Genomic DNA, 18,616 nt, shown 5'->3' on the forward strand with positions numbered 1-18,616 from the left:
ACAAATTCTTTTTTTTATTTAATACTACGCGCTGAATACCAATATGTATTTCGATGGGCACTGGGTATTAAGAAGCTACTGCACTCTCTACTGAATGAATGAATGGATGAATATATGACGTTTTACTGGCAGTACTTAGGTCGTTTAAAACGTTAATATCACATTCCATTAAATCTATTCAAGCCATTTTACAAGACTTATATCATATATTAAGACGTAAAAAATTAAATTGCACAAAAAATCAGGATGGAAATGAGTTAAAAAAAACTAGAAGAGTTATAGTGTAATAAAAAATTCGATTTCATTCATAATATAAAAAATGGTTAAGTTCCGAAGCGAAGAATTTATTAAAGAAAAAAAATAGAGAATTTAATAGTGGATGCAACGTGAGTAGTATTAATGTTTAATTTATTAAAAGTTTCTTAACATATTTACATATATTTTTAAACGGTAAAGAATGAGCTTTGTGGGCAAGCGGTAATATTAGGTCTTTTATCGGATGATCGCGTCGTTATCTCACCTAGGAAAGGATGAGCCGGTTTCTTACCTCTCAGCTCTTTTATAATGCACCGTGTTTTTATCGCTGCCAGCTATTTTATTTATATTTTTTATTCGCTGTATTATTTTTGTTGGTTCGCTTGCTGGGTGGTACTTCATTCCGCGAGTACAACCCCGGTGGTAGCAGCTAAACTATAAAGTTAACACCCTCATATATTTTTCGAGCTTTATTGTCACGTTTACTATGTAAGCTTTATTTGCTAACGTAACTTTAAATTTTTATAACTTTTATTCTTTATTTTTTTCATCAACAATAACTTTTATATTTTAGATGGATTTTTCTTTTATGGATTTTATTTTTTTATGGATTTACTTTTACGCGCTTCTTCGAATCTTATATGTATCAGTTTTATGGTTTATAGTGTCAACAAAATTTTTTTTTTTCAATTGACTTCTAATTTCTTCGCATCATTTTCGGTACTGCGTCGTCATAGAAAAAAAAAAAAAAAAAAAAAAGAAAACGAATTGTTTGGGTTCCAAAAATTCATACAAAGTTTCTTTATATGCGGGCACAATTCCAACAAAACTTCAGAAATTCTAGTCTGGCGACTGGTTAAAAATTTTTGCCGCCATTTTGTTGAAGGCCTAAAGTTGGCAGCATCAACAATTGGCATCCATTTTTTTTTTACTTGAGAAAACATTGCAGACATAGATTATTACATATATTTTATTGTTCAGAATAGCATTCACTAAGAAAAAAAAGAAAATTTGTTAATTTCAGGAGTGAAAAATTTATTTTAATTTTTCACACACTTTATTTCACCCCTGGTTTAAAATCTTGAATAGAATTTATGATTGAATATCTAATGAATATTAATGAAGACTATAACAGCATTTATTAAGTTTAGATGTATTTCAAAGATATATATTGTGAAAAATGTTAATTACCCAAAAATACAGTTTTCTTCAAAACCTCTTCATTAACTGAAAGTGAGCTACATTACAATCGATGCTTTTTGCTGCGAATTTTTCCGAGGGTAAATTCTAATCTCTATTAAAAAAATCAATGGTTAAAGTAATAAAAAGTATTGCCGAAAAAATGCAAAAATCCGTTGAGTGACTCGTAAATAAAAAAAAATTCGTTTTTTTATGGATCAGTCCAGCATAATACGCTAGAATAATTGGCTTCCCATGAGTTACGACGCAGAAGGATAATCGTAAACCAGAAGCGTGTTACCTTTTAACGACTGTAAGCTCCCAGATTACTATCCTAACGTTTTTTTTCGCTTATATTCGCTCTTGTCTTGCACAGCCACCACTTCGTCATTTATCGCCGGCTACCCCACGTACGAAACTTACTCATACTATACCTATTCTTATTCTCACACTCCTTTGCCCTTCGCATTACCGTATTTCTCCTCCATTTTGTCTTTTACTGCCAAAAGCTCTTCGATTTAGTCATTTTTTGATTAAAAAACTAAAGTCGATTTTTGCTTCACGAAAAACATATTTATTTGGGTCAATTGATTGAGAGAATTGAAAATTTTCGGAAAACGATATGAAAAATTTGTTTTTCCTTCTATTATCTAATTAATTATATAAATAATGATGAAAATTCATACATCATTTTAGTAATGACAAATGAAGACAAATCGTTGCTAAAATAAAAGACGAAGTGATTCATATTTTTTCCCTCGAAAAATCCCAAAGTTGTATTATTTTTTTTGATCCCCTTGCTATCAAGTATTAATGAAAAAGTCAATGGAGATAAAATGTTTCATCAATCTTTTTCGCGACTATTTTATATTACTTTTTTTTTTTTGTTCACAATATTTCACTGCTTCGCATGTTCTTGGGTATGAGCGCACCGAAGAATGTCCCGAGTAGAAGAGCACGGTAGATTAAAAATATTTAAGGGTGGATTAAGGGTCGCAATTATGAGTGCTTCAGTTGCCATCTCCGGAATGAGCTGGAATTTGTTGGGAAAAATAAAATAAAAGAAGCTAAAGCACCGGGAAGAAGAACTTGGAGTATAACCTATAGTACCAGAAAAGAAAAAAAGTCGCAAGCTGAGTTGTGACGACCCCAAAGTATTTAATTTAAATTTTATCAGCCGATCTACTTGAATGTTGCGCTTGAAAACTCACTATATTTCTTCACTTGAAAAGAAATTTATTTCGTTCGACAATCAAAGTTTGAAGAACTGAAATGATAAATAAAATTCTCTGTATTTTAAGTACTAATTGATTTTTTTTTTTTATTATTTCGAATTGATCAAAAGTCATTCTGCCCTTTATTGAAATTCGAATTGAATTTTAGAATAATTGACGCAAAAATATTTACTCGTTGAAAGAAAATTGTCGAAGAATTCTATTATTTACATTTTAATAAAATTGCTTCGAAGACATATTTTTAAAATAATGAAAACTGAAGCTCTGCTATGCCCTCTACCCTCGACGAGTCTATATTCTGGACCCGGGCTCTTGTACACCATCCTCTTGGCACACGACATTCCAATTTAATTCCTACGACTCTCGGTCCTCGAAAGCAGATAATCCTAGCAGAATAAAGAAGAAAAAGATGATGAGGCGGTTGGAAAAAAGGGAGGATATAGAAGAAAAGTTGTAGTTTGAGTTTAAGAAAAGCGAAGAGATGAAAAAAATAGATACACCGAAAAATACCCGAGGCAATTTTTATCTTCCTCCATCTCATTGTTAGCAAATGAAAAAAAAAAAAATAAATAAAATGTATATATATAAAAGTTTGGACAAAACGTATCGAAGATTTTCTACGGCTCAAGATGATCGTGTACGTGATTATTTTTTTTCAGCTGACTTGATTTTCAATTTAAAAATAACAAGCAAAAAAAAAATTTACATTTTCAAGACCATTTCGATTTTACGAAAAATTTTAAAAAATACACAATGTCAAGGGTAAAAGTTTCCGCGGATAAGTTTTCGTTTGAACGCGAAAATGAAAATTAATCAGAACAAGTTCATCCGAGTGTTGAATCTTCTGGTTTGCTGAAGAATTTTAATTAAACCATTTATTTACTTTTCTTCAAAAGACCGCTATTTAAATATTTTTCAATACTTGACAACTTTTACAAGATTTAATCAACCGGTTTAAATTTACGCCCACAAAATACAAATAATTGAACGATTACATAAAATTTAAAACCCCTTTAGTGGCTTCAATAACTAATTTTATAAAAATATCCTGAATAGCAACCGACAAAACCAAATATTTTTGAAGCCTAAGCAATTTCAAGTTTACCAATTACCAAAATTATCATTTTTTAAAAAATAATACTGCAGGAAAAAAAAGAACTGATTCTGCAATAGGACTTGTCGTGTAGCTGCTGCAGAACTTTCTTGTTGCAGCGACAAACTTATGCTGCAGAACTTATTCCCGTTGCAGCAACAGTTATTTTTTTCCGTGAACAAAAGTAAAAAATGTCTATATTTTAAATAATTTATTTATGGTAACCAAAAGTCGTGTATTTGCGGCATTCATCACATGAGGCGGGTCCGGAAATCACGTCGACGACAGACTCAAACTCTTGGTGAGTAGTGTAGCTACCCTCTTGACTAAAATATATGTATAAACGTAATACGGAAGAAGAAGAAGAAGAAGAAGAAGAAGAAGAAGAAGAAGTAGAAGCCAAGAGGAAGCTGTTGGTATGAGCCCTTGGCAAAGCCCAAGGCTAGAGGCGTATTTGGGCGTATATAGTGTTGGCATGACTGGCTTGTAAATCAACCACGCGTCGTCGAAGAGGTTAGGGTAGAGCTATATCTGGCGCCTGGCTGAAGAGACCGAGTGCAAAAGGTCCAAACTTACCGCGGAACGCGAGCCGCAGTTATAGTCCTCCTTTAGTCCTTAAAGGCAGCTTAGAGCTATATCTGCGTTATTGGGAGGTTAGGGTTTTCTGAACTTACTGGGGACATGGGGATCCCTTTGAGGAGGGTCTGTGCGGGCTGAGTACCCTCTGCTATGGGGTAGCAAGCTCGGGAAGACCCTCATACCACGGATGAAGGGTAAAATGTATGTATTAAAGTGAGCCAGTGCGATTTATGTCGGTGCGCACTCTACTGGCGCTACGCACCAAAGATTTACTCGGGAATCCCGTGTCTTCCTTTGTCTACTTGCTGACGTTTAGGTTAAAGCCACGTGCCGTTTTTTTCTCTGTCAAACGATGAATATGTTAGAGTTTTAAAGTCTTGTGACTAGAGCTAAAGTTAACTTTGGACGATAAACCAGGAATATTGTATGAGACTCCCAGCCTTTGCTTAAGCTCCAGTTAAGTAAGATGGACATTTTATACAACTGGAGATTTCACGCTGGTTTTAATTTATTAATTTCCATTTGCTAATACATTCATCTTGACTACCTGGTTTCATTCTCACCCGTCTTCTGTTTGGTTCCTGATGCTCTGTCGTGACAGACACACGGCTTCATGCTTTTAACGTTATCTATATAAGAAAGTTAAGTATTCGTCGTTAATGTAAATGCCTCAGTTAATTCAATTTTTAATTAACGGTGTCAAGAGATAAAGTACTGCTAACTTTTATGGCGAATTATAATATTATAATTATGCAGATTCAACATATTTTTTTTATAGTGTCATTATTATAGACCATAACTTATCCTCTATTTTAATAACAATGTTTTTATTAAGAAAAATTTTCTGAAGGTCGCTCCTGAAAATGAATAAAATAATAGAATCTGAACAAAGCCTACTAATAAATAAATTAAAATCAAACATTAGCAAATCTCGTTAACGATAAAATTAAATCGTATGTTATTTGCGCAGCTGAAATCTTTTAGAATTATAACGAGTAATCCCCCGCATATTCCGAAAATCACGCATGAATAATTATATTAAGCACACAACATGAGGTATCGATTAAACAAACCAATTAATATAATCATACAGCATTCCAATGAGCATTCGCGAAATTAAAAAATTCACGCACGTGTAGAGTACGCACACAACACCCTGTGCCTATATAGTGGCATAAAAAATGAAAACCATGTTCTGGCGCCCTTTCGCACATTTGCTTGTCGAATTTCGTCCCTAATTCCACTTATAATCTAGAGTACAGTGCAGGGGACAGAACAAGTTAACGCAACAAGAGCTTGCGTTATCTGCTGCAAATGGCCGAGGGCTCGGATTTTGACAACTGGTGCACTATACAGTACTATCGATTTGTTGGTATCTCCCCTTTGGTTTAATATATCCATATATATATTGTACATTGTATATACTATAGAATAAGCGAAAATACCCGATCCGTAATTCCGGTAACGGTACCTACGAACCACTATTTACTTTGCTCTCTTTTTACCCTCCCCCTTTCCTCCTCTTATCCGCATCACAGCTTTTGTACATGTTGGCTTTATTTTAAAAAAAAAAATAACCAGCCTTTGATAATAGCCTATTGTCATTGTTCAATCGCCCAATCACTCGATAATCGATAAAATAAATTTTTTATACTATTCGCATGCAATGTAATTTACAGAATATTTTTTTTCGTGAACGCACCATTTTACATAAAATTTGTTCTACGAAATAATAAATAATAACAATTAATGATGATAATGTAAAGCAATTCTGTGAGATAGATAATTAAGGGATTCTACGGTGTTGCGATTTTCAAGATTCACCACATAGTAATTCGAGTACTCGGTTGTGCAACCAACCCTTCCACATTGCATAATTAATATCTGTACTCTGGGATGTACAGTAGGGTAGTTCTGCAGGTATAGTAATAGCAGTGGCGGTAATAGTAGTAGAGATATGGCTGAGGACTACAAGACGAGATGAGGCGCCCGGGACGGAATGGAATGAAATAGCATAGCCGAGTTTGTGGCCTGGCCTTGAATACAACTACGCGCTAAGGGAGCGCTAACAATCTATCGGGGATTAGATGACTTTGCGCATTTGCAATAAAGTATTTAACGTATTTAATATACCCCAACTATTTAAATTATTATCAATAGTCGGCCATCTAAAGCTTAATATTCGAAATATTTCTTATATTATATTTCTCATAAGCTTCTTAAAGTAACTGGATATTTAACAAATCCCAAAGAAATGAAAACAACTGGGCTCGAAATCTCAAGATCAAAGCCAAGGTTGCCAGGAATGATAAATATTTTTATATCATATCAGTAAAAAAAACGAAGGATCGAATCACGTTAATAAAAATACTATTAGTGTACGAGTCGTAAAAGAATTAACTAACAAAAATATATTTTTATATTTGACAAATTTGAGATGGCATTAAATCGTGATCATTATTTGCTTCCATAAAAATTATATTGCGCATTACGAACATTGTACATAATATATATATCACATTTATGTTGTCGGGTTTTATGTATTGCTCATGACAATAGAACACCGTTGTACAACACTGTAGTGCTTATTAAAGAATGAGCGTAGAGGAGAGTCGCAAATTGATCCCCTAGTATAAATTTACGATCTTAATATCAAAAGTCATTCATTGTTCTAGATTTAATGGCCGTGATGAAGTTATTTATAGCTTTTGTTTTATTTTCATCAGAAATCGTCTTTGTCAAGGGAAATTCAATATTTTATCCACTTATATTGTTTTGCTGTTGAGTTTAAGTCTTCTGTGGGCTTAATTTTCGTGGACAAAAGTCATCCGAGCACGAATTTCATAGAAACGACCGCATTGGTCGTATGTTGGCATCATCAGCCGAAGGCTCGCGCGGCAAACTGAATATTTTTACGTTGGGTATTCCCCTATTTATGTGAAATGCTCTTGTTTTAATTGTGAAAAATAGACTTTTGGCTTAGGCAGTTTTTAATTTTGAGGAAAAAGTTTTTACTGCATGAAAAAAAATAAAATTTAGTACTCATTTTACCCCAGCTTCTGTGAGAGGAAATAAAACATAAAGATAGTAGTTTAATGGTAACCTTTAGCTTTTAGTGCTATAACTATATAAAGAAAAGAATGGAATAGAAGGAAAAATAAAAAAAGTAAGAAGAAGGCATCGATTATTTTAGTACGCGCGAAGAAACACCCTAACCGGATCACAGTGGGGAAAGTCTTTGTCTGGGATTGCGATCCTGAGGGAATAGCAGTGGGTCACTGGCGTGCCATTGAAGGCTCTTCAAAATATAAGAAAAGGAACAAAAAACCTGCCGAGTGGGGGTAGGGGTTGGGGGTAAGAATAAGAGTGAGAGTGGGGGAGGGGGTGAAGAGGAAAGAGAAGATTGCAGAGAGAAATATATATAATAGAGGGAGAAAAGTTTTCCGACGAGCTTTTACTTTGTCACTAAGAGAATACTAGTACAACAGCCACATTTTTATCTCTACGCTTTTCAATGTCTATAAATCTTAAATACACTTAGTGGAATTTCTCTAATGGTTTTTATATGAATTGTTTTTGGGTTCTTGGTTTCTTCTTTATCTCCTTTGTTCGTGTATGCTGGTGCCACTTTTTTTTCTTTATTTTATTCTACGGTTGAGTTAACACGCTGTTTGCCCGATCTTTTAAGATGATCGTGTGATTAAGCTGGGGAGGATTGAGTTTTATTGTTAATGGTATTTAAATTATCCACGTGTTGATGAATTTATTTAAACGATAACAACTAAATGAACATTGTATTCCTCAAAATATATTTATCAACCGTTTTTCTCTTTGTTCAATTTTTTTTTTTCCCCCAGTATATTTGCAAACAATTATTTACTGCCTCATAAATAAATAAATTAAGTGCTGAGTATCGAAAAAAAAACACAACAGGCCATAAAATTTATTTATTTTTTTTTTTAACTTTGATGTTCGAGTGCCACTTTATTTTATATATGTACTTGTATCAACTTATTTTACAGCCCTCTAAAAAAATAGTAAAAGAAATGTTTTAAATATTTCTTACAACGCTCACGAGGCCGATAAATAATGAAATATTTCTCATTAATATGTCAATGTTACAAAATTATTTGAATGTTATCCCAAAATATAATTTCTCATTCAAATACAGTCTAGTCAGACTGAAATCAGATCAAACTTTTTGACCCAGTTACGGTCATTGCACATCTGGTCAAATATGGTCCATATCTACGACTAGTAAAAGCATTAGTCAATAAAATAAAATCAGCGTTCGCCTTAATACCGAAATATTGTTTTCTCCCAAACATTATCAGGTTTTAATGACAAATTTATCTGTTCTATATCCAAGTGTACAAATCTTTTGAGCCAAAATCGCAATTAGCAGGATCGTCTAAAAGTACAGCTTTCGGTATCAGCAGTATCGTGACTTTATCGCATCGTTAACGGTCTTGGAGGGAGTGTCAGAAGGTCCCTGCAACATGACGAGTAAATCAGCCCGTGAACCAGCCAAGCATTCAGGCATCCAAGGAACTAGTCCAGCTAGTGCCTTGTTCCAGTGTCTAGTGCCTGGAATACTTGTCCGCTCAGTCCAAACTTTTTCGTCACGAGGATATATTTCCCCATGTCGCGCCCACTCTGCGTACAACCCGGGCTTATACGATCCTATCCAGAGCACCATACACCATTAAACCATCTCCACTCTCATTTCCTTGCTCTTTTCTCTTACCCTCTGTAGCAGAATCCTGTAGACTGTGATCCCGTATTTAATTTACGGCAGCTGTAAATGTCTGTATTCACGGTACATAAATGTAAGAGAGCGAGTGTAAAGTAAGTGGAGAGCAATAGAGACAACCAGATATTTTTTGTCTTCCATCCACAGTTTCGGATTCAAACCCCATGTACCCGCTGTATCTCGTGTCACTGCTGCTGCTGATGCTTTAGTGTACGAAATTGTTGAGAAAGTAGATAGGCCGTTTTCGCATTCAAGAGTTTATATGTACATATATATATATATATATATAAACTGGTATGATAGTAATACCAGTGCTAGTTAAGTAGATGCCTTGGCGTTTTATTGTTCGCTTGGGCGAGCGTTTCAGATATTTAACGATCGAGGAGGACAAAACCTCTGTCGACAACCCTACCAGTTGTTATTCTAAGCTTTATATTCCTACTAAATATTTGAATTATTGTCTCTGCTGCTGCCATTTTATGTAGACTTTTTTTCACTAAATGGCTGGGTACTAAATGCCGGTAGGGAGCGCGCACAGTACTTTTTCTAAGCTCTACTAAAATTATCAACAAGGACTTAACTATATTTTCTTATTTTCAGATGGAAGACGAAGGGAATCATGGTAATGATGATACACGATGTTTCATATTGTCGACACTTGCTGCCCTGCAGTGGTCGCGTGTGTCCTGCGTCCTTTGCCGTGGGGCAATGCTAGTCTTCGATAGGTATCCTCTTGTCGATGGTACCTTTTTTTTATCGCCACGGCAACACTCACCGTCATGTGCTGAGGTATATTATATTTGATAATGAATATATATATAAATGTGAGCTTTAAGAAAATCTTTATTGATAATGTCCAAAAAAGTCATAAATACATATTATGAATTTAAATTTTTTGCGGAATTAAATTTATTCTACTGAAAAAAAAAAATTTCAATGATAGTATTTTTCATGATATTTATTTTCTGCCAAAGGTTAAGGTAGAAGGACGCACACAATACTTATCAGCAGTTTGTATGACTTGTCTTGAGGGCTGTGGTAATGCGCCAGTACGTTGCCGTGCTTGTACTGTACAATGGGATGGATCAAGTCTTGTTCTTGGGACCATGTATAGTTATGATATTTTTGCTGCCATGCCATGTTGTACTGAACGCCTTAAAGTAAGTTTTTTATATGTATTCAAAAAAATTTTAATTGCACACCTTATACATTTATGTCAACAAATTTAATTTATGTAATTAAATACAATATTTTTATTTATAAATTGCTTTCTGTAGTAAAATTTTTTGCGGGGTGTGTATTTTTGGTGTGCAAAAAATTAATAAGTAATTTTATTACTTGAGTTGTTCGTTAATTAATTAATTAATGAGAATAGATCGTTTTTAACAACCCAGTGTATAAAGTGTGCTATTGGTGTGCAAAAAAATTTAATGGATAATTTCCATACTTTTATGATTAATTAAAAGTTTAATATCGATTATGTATTTGAAATATAATGATAATTATTTAGCAATGACTCAGTGATCGGGGTGTGCATTTGGTGTGCAAAAAACTAATGAGTACTTCTGTTATATTAATTGTTAATTAATTAATTACAAAAAATAGTTCATTATTTACCCAGTTTATAAAATGTGCAAATTAATTTCAATTAATGATTCATTTCTATACTGTGGTGTGCAAAAAAATGAAAAATTTTATATTTCAATTATTTATACTATTAAGTAATTAATTGATTACTAAAAATAATTACTGTTGCAATTCAAATGTACGAGGTGTGCATTTGGTGTGCAAAAAAATTTTTTTTCTAATTTATAAATTAATAAAAACTATTTATTATTTATTACAGTGTAACAGCTGCCAAAAGCCATTAATTTACCCACATCAACGATTGAACTTCTACTCGGACTACAGTCGAGTGTTCGCATGTCCACATTGCCGTGTTGTCGATGCTCACTTCGTAAAACCTCTTTTGACTTGTTTTACTCGTGAACAATTTCAACTCTACAGTCAGTGGCCATAACCACTAGGTAACTTCTTAGACGAAAACACCAATATTATGAATAATAAACATAATTACAAAAGTAATAATAGTAACAGTAATACTATAACTAATAATAATAGGACTAGTAATAATTATAATAATAAGAATAATAATAATAATATTATTAATGATAAAAATAAAAACAATGAAAATAATTTAGTAGCCAAGGAGATTAATTTTATAAAATTCGCCGAACATTTACCGCCGGGTATTTTTGAGGAATTTACAAATATTAATATCGATAATTACAAAAATATTATAAATAATATTTATAATAATAACAATAGTTTCATTTAATTTGATATTATATATATACATATATATCTTTTTTTTTGGCTCTTATTTTAAAATACCCGCGTAATTAATTTTAATAGCAATACACACCGTCTCATTTATTAGTCGAATTATAAATTAAATTTGAAAAATTAATTAATTATTGTAATTAGAAAAAAAAATAGTTAATAAGCAATACAAAAGGCATCATTTGCATTTCTACGTGTAACGACAAAGTAATAATAATAATAATGATTAAAAAAAAAAATAATAATGATAAACCAACTTTTGTTAATAAGGGGGAAAGAAATACTATTGTTTGTTACTTAGATAATCGATAAACGTTGTTTTTCATTTTTGAACATTTTATTAGTTTATATGATGAATTATGATAATGATTTATTAAATAATAATAATAGTAATAATAATAATGGGTGGTTTAAATAATTATTATTATTATAATATAATATTAGGCGGCCGTAGATTTTTTTTTTGGATATGAGAAAACGCTCTTGTATATTTTTGACAAATCGCCGATTTTTTTTATTTATTTAGAAAATTTCATTTATTATATTTTTTTTTTTTTTTTTTGAAAAAAAAAATTAAATAATTGAGTTGTAAATTTGATGGTTTTTTTGTTTGAATTTTTAGTAGAATTTTGTTTTGTAGATTTGAAAATTGAAAAATAAAGCTGAGATGATTTTTTTTTAACTTTTTACAATTTAGTTAAGAGATTTAGAAAAAATTTTGCGTGAAAAATTCACATTCGGTGGTACAAAATGTAAAGTTGTAAAAAGTTGAAAGGAAATATTTGGTTTTTAATAAAAAATAAATCTCATTTTTGTTTTGGTTTTATTTTATTTTGTTTTTATTTTATTTTTGGCGATGCTGGTCGTTGCTGTACCTAAACGGCCGTCCCGTCCCCAAGAATATTTAAGTACTAATTAAATATATCAATTTTCGTGTTTTGAAGATTTTATTTACACGAGATTATTTACCATGAGGTAGCTGACTCATCAATGCAACAAATGATTAAATAAAAAAATTTGAATATTTTATTCGTCATTACAAAATAAAAAAACTTATGATTTACATTTTAAATCAAGCCTACAGTTTTCTGGAAATTATTTGCCTTCAAAATTTCAATTTATTACGAAAAAATTGACTCCGAGTATGTGCGCATGCGCTTAGAAATTCTAGAGTGGGGATAAAAACCGAACAAACCCGAAGTTGATTTCTTCACTCGTCTGATAAATAATGAGAATTTTAGTATTCATTAAAAAAACTTTTAAGTTTAAAGTTTATTAAAATTCAGATTTAAATTTTTTGAAAGTGAATAGAAATCTAATAAATAAATAAAAGATTTTTATTATTATTCGTAATTTGGCATCAAGTTTAGCTGAAATCAAGTATTTTTACCTTTAATTATTATTTTCTAACCTAGAATATTTAATTTTCACATTCTAACCTAAACATAAGAAATGGCGCGAAATTCAAAATATTCAAATTTTAAAAACTAATAAACTCGAGTCTACTCTACGGTAATTTTTCTACCAGGTAAATAATTTCACGTATTAAATAATGCAATTAATAAATTATTAATTATATTAATTTACACTCTATTAATCCCCGGTAGTATAATTAACCGCGTGTACCTCAACACTCTACCATAATAATATAATCGATCCACGCTGAGATAGCATTAATAAATAAAATATGAATAGTATCGATAATTAACAAAAATAATTACATAAATAATTGCTTATAATTAAAAAAAAAAAAAAACTAGTTGATTAATTAAAAACCGAAATAAAATTTCGTTAATCTGTCAATCGTTAATATTTCTCACAGTGCCAAATATCCCATCGTTTTTTTAATTAATTAAATTAATGATTAGTAACATTAATCACCTTTATGTTTATAAATATATAAATATACATATTAATAAATATATACTCCCCCAGTGATTAGTAAAATAAAAAAACGCCTCATTTGCGGCGCAGCTGTCGCGACAATATTAACGATTTGAAAAAAATTAATTGATTAATTAATCAATATTAATGAATATTAATTGATAAAATATGTTATTAATCAACACAGAGAGTTGTGACGCGTAATAAAAACTCCCTACTTATTTACAATTTTTAATTAATTGATTAATTAATTATTAATTATATTAAATAATTTTTATTAAAAATTAGAAAAACCGTTGGTGTCAATGTAGAGCAATTAAAAAAGACGAAATTATTAATACAAGTTTAATTTTATTAATTATTATTAATTAATTAATATATATTTTAAAAATATATATCGTGTTTTTAATAGACCAAGCTCTTGAACTTTGTCGTTTCTATGTCAGTTTTAGAAATTTTTTATATTCAATGACGTTTTAGATTTAAGGATTCGATTAATTGATTAATTGAAAAATTGATTAATTAAAAAAAAATGCGAAATCATTTTTTTAGTAGAAAAATTTAGGCTTAAATCCTCGTCACGTAAAAATATTAAGTAAAATTTTGAATTAAAAGAAAAAAAATTGATTAATTTAAATAAAACGAGCACCTTTCATTAACGTATTAATTTTGTTATGACCGTTATATTTTTTGAAAACTACATTAATCATTTTTTTAACTTTTTTTTTTGCCTTAATGTAATTTTCTAAAAATATCGCGGAGAAACAAAATAAGCGAGAGGTAAAAGTCTGTTGAAATGACTACGCAGTGGTTTAATAAGCATAATTAATTAAAAAATTAATAATTAATTAATTAATGGATATTTAAAAAAAAAGTAATGCAAGTTTACCATTGATACCTGCTATCTCGTTTCTAGCGGATATTTGTGTGCATGTGTGTGAGCTTGCGGACGCGATATCACTACTATTTGCCGTGGAAAAAAAATGAATAAAAACTAAAAAAAAAAAAAATATTAATTAATATTAATAATAATATTAATGACAGTAATGATATTGATAGTTAACAGGACTAAAAAAAATATAAGTGCGCCGTTTCTTCCTACGTAATATATAAAATATAACGATTTTAATCTAACAGTTTAATATATAGAAATAAATATGTAAGTTTTATAAATACAAAATACTTAATAATTTTATTTACTCAGAAATAATTAATTAATTATTAAAATTTAATAAAACAAATACAATTTTGTACCTTTGCTATTATATATGTAAACTTATATATAAATATTATAAAAATATATAAAAAATATGAATATATATATATTATTATTTAAAGGAGATATTGATTCACACGGAGGTTAACTAGTGATTTTATTTTTTTTTTTAAATTAATAGTGCGTTTACATATATTTCTTTTTCAACACATAATATTTTGAAGAAGAGTCTATTACCGTGAAAAATAAACCATATATGCTCATATATAAAGCTACATGCTTTATATATGGTTATATATGACACATGAATCATATATGGTTTATATATGAACATGTATGACACACATATGGAAAGTCTATGAAAATTGGTCATGTATGAATCATATATGATATATATTAGGCATATATGTTCTACATATGGATATTCCCAAATATGAACCTATATGATGCATATGAATTATATGTGAAGATTAGCCATATATGTATATGACACATATGAGTCATATATGATCTTTTAATGCGCATATATGTTCTTCATATAGTCATATATGACTCATATATGTAAATTAGCTATGGATCATATATATTCGAAAAATCAAAATATATGACGAACATATAATAATTTACCATATAAGAGCATATATGACACATATGGGTCATATATGATCTGTTAATGCGCATATACGACTCATATATGAAAATTAGCCATATATGAAGTATATATGGATCATATATATTTGAAAGATCTAAATATATGACGTGCATATGGAGGATATATAACAATTTACCATATATGTAGCATATATGACTTAAATATGAGCAGATACGATGCATATATGGATCATATGTGAACAATTCTCATATATGATCATATATGATTTTTTTTTTCACGTGCTAGGACTTTTTTTCAATGACAACTCACTTTTTCAATTGACAGCACAGGAAAATTTCATTTTGAACCATATTGAAAAAAATATTTGAAAATTTTCATTAATTATACGGCCTATAGATAAACAAACATCTCCGTGTGTTTTTACTCCTCATCGAACAAACAAATTAACGTGTGCAAAAAAAGTAAAATTAAAAAAAAAAAAAAAAAAAAAAAATGTATCAATGTTTTTTAGAAAAAGAGATTTATGGGTACGATATTCGCCGGCCGGTACCCCTGATTGCTAGTGAGATGCTCTTCTGTCTTTGTCAAGTTTATAACAAAGTTATCTCTTTATTAAAAAATAATAAATCGAATAAAAATTTCTACACGTCTTTCTACTCACAGAAAATAAATAAACAAATATCTAAATAATAAAAAATAAAAAAAAAATATAAACAAAGATGGAAGTAGCATCTTATGAAAATGGTTATGAGTAGTTAAATATATGAATAGAGTTTAAAATAATCAATTATTAAAACAAAAAATTATTATTTAGGTTTTTAATACTGATAATTAATAATTAAAAATCATTGAGTCTTACCAGATAAAACTATAGATAATTATAAATACCCGCGTAAATATTTCGAAAAATGATAAAAAATAAAAGTTTTTAACCCGGTGTCTGGCAACACAAAGTCGTTGATTTATTTACCAAGTTTGATAAAAAATAAATATTAAAAAAATAAATAATTATTTAAAAGTAAAATAGAGAAGCAATTACAGTTTATCTACGGTAGAATCTCAGGTGAAAATAACAATGATTAATAATAATAATAATATTTAATAGATTAATGAATAATAATTATAGAGGGAACGATATTGATAAGAGTTTGATGTGGGTCGCGGATTGCGCTAAATATTTATCGGCTGTACCGGCATTAGCGCGTAATTTTTATACATGTGTCGTGCTTGTACTTGTATACCTATATACGGATTTATAAAAATTTATTTTCCGTCAATTGTAGCCGATAGCAAATAGATCATTAATTATTGATACGATTGATAAATCATAAAATTTAACTACTGCAGACTCAGTAGTTAATCCGGTGTATTGACATAAAAAATTATTAATTTGAATTTAAAATTATTTTTTAAACATTAAAAAGATGAAAACTTTCCGAGGATGGATTTAAGGTTCAATTATTCGATTGTATTCATAACAGATCAGAGTTCAACAAAATGGCGGTTCGTCCACCAAATGGCGGACAAAATTTTTTTTCAGAATGCTCAATATTGTCATTTTTAAATCCACTCGACTTTTCTACGTGAAATTTATTACAAACTGAATTTTTATATCAAATTTTTCATCCTAAATTGTACAAAAAAAAATTCAACTTTTATAAGGTTATGTAGAAAAATCAGTCTACTGCGCACAAAGTCCTGCCACCATAGGGCGCCAAATTCAAAAAACAGAAGTCTAAGCTATGAATATTATTAGTTACTTTAACTTAAAAAAATTCAAATTAATAATTAATCATATTACACACAAGAAAATTAAATACTATCGAGTCAGCTCAAGCATTTTTCAATCATCAAAAATAATAATAATAATAATAATAATAAATCTTATATATAATCCCTGCTAACTGTATAGTCTTGAGTAAGGTAAAAAAAGAAAATATATAAAACAAGTATTGTACAACACGTGGTGATACAATTAATATAATCAATACTAGAAATACAAATAATCATAATCTTAATAGTAGTAGCGATAATCGATAATAACAATAGTAATGCCCGCCTTACACTCTAAATAAACCGCGGCCGAAATTTTGCGTGTACACGAAAAAATTCACAGTCGAACTTCATTAAGTCTGACAACTAGTCGATAAGACCGAAAATTTCTTGGAAATTCAGACATTTTAAATGCCCTTTCTTTTTGAAAAAGTAAGTTACGCGCATGCGCTGTTGGGAGACAGCGTAACTTGTAGTGGGGGTCAAGATTGAGAGTCAGTTCAGACTTAATGGAGTCAAAAATCGGAATTTGACCGTTTTTTCAATAATTTGTTCGCGTTTCGCGAGTTTATTGTCTCGAAACGAAAACTGGCGCCCAACAGAGAACGCTGAAAACCACAAACGGGTTGCAAAACGTGAATAGGTTAGAAAACGCGAACAGGCTGTAAACCATTTTCGGATTGCAAAACGCAGACAAAAGTCATGAAACCATTCAGGCTCTTATTTCAGGGTGCGAGTGTAAGTCAGGCATAATAGTAATGATTAATATAAAATATTAAAATATATAATGTTTTATGGATCACGCTTTTAACCCATTTCAAGTAGTGAATATCAATAATAATGAACGTTTGTCATTGAACATGAACACGTTATTTAATATGCGAGGTTCCAGTATATATATTGCCATTGACTTTACGATACCTGCATTTCCAGACACCAGACATGAATGACGCTGATTGATCCGATATCAAAAGTCCACGTACCAATTCGACGGGTCAATAATACAATCGGCACTTTGTTTAAGTAACACTTCGTCTCGCGTCTCTGGTCTCTGGGTTTATGGTCCCCAGTATATATATGGGTTCGATGCCCGCGGTTATTCAAATATTTACGACACATCGCTCTTCTTACGGTACGCTAGTAGTTGATACTTGTTAATTATCTCTTTATCTATTTTATATTCTCTCCTATCCCATCGCCAACGTATCACGTGTTTAAATATTAAACTTAAATATTACAATTGTATCATTAATCCATATTTAAATTTGATTAAAAGATTTAATACTTAATATGAAAAAAAAAATTATAAAAAAAAAAAAAAAAAAAAAAAAAGATACTAAGCTGGCATGATAGTTCCGGTATTATTCCTTCAAATAAAAATATGACGTATGTACAAATAATATATATATTATAAGAAATAATAATATATGAAAAATAAAAATATTATAAAATTATAAAAAAAAAAAAAAAAAAAAAAATATCGCGCATTTTTAATTAGCGTTAATTACAATGAAAGGTGAATAAATTTTAAATGATTATTTGTTGATTGATGGAAAAAGTAAAAATAATCATGGAAAATAATAAGGTACTTTCGAAGTAATTCCTGCTCAAAACCTGATTAAGTTTCACAGATTTAACCCCTTTGATAAAATAATAATTATTATATTAATAATAATAGTAATAGTAATAATTA

The 18,616-nt window shown here is 30.1% G+C and overlaps 1 protein-coding gene and 1 long non-coding RNA gene across 2 annotated transcripts in view; one reads left to right on the forward strand and one right to left on the reverse strand.

The window, feature by feature from the left end:
* Positions 1-11,979, forward strand: part of LOC103572609 (headcase protein) — a 98,600-nt gene extending 86,621 nt beyond the window's left edge. The window contains exons 3-5 of the mRNA XM_008551264.3: positions 9,695-9,883; positions 10,069-10,254; positions 10,941-11,979. Coding sequence (XP_008549486.1) covers positions 9,695-9,883; positions 10,069-10,254; positions 10,941-11,114 — 549 coding nt within the window. The 3' untranslated portion in view covers positions 11,115-11,979. The remainder of the gene's footprint in view (positions 1-9,694; positions 9,884-10,068; positions 10,255-10,940) is intronic.
* On the reverse strand, positions 10,168-18,231 carry LOC103572610 (uncharacterized). The gene is made up of 3 exons (XR_001345392.2): positions 17,845-18,231; positions 14,211-14,315; positions 10,168-10,248 (listed from the first exon to the last, which is right to left on the reverse strand). It is a non-coding gene; the product is annotated as an uncharacterized LOC103572610 (long non-coding RNA).
* Between the last annotated feature and the right edge of the window lie 385 nt (positions 18,232-18,616).

This window comes from Microplitis demolitor, chromosome 5, assembly GCF_026212275.2.
Source record: "Microplitis demolitor isolate Queensland-Clemson2020A chromosome 5, iyMicDemo2.1a, whole genome shotgun sequence".
In the NCBI taxonomy this organism is placed as follows: domain Eukaryota; kingdom Metazoa; phylum Arthropoda; class Insecta; order Hymenoptera; family Braconidae; genus Microplitis; species Microplitis demolitor.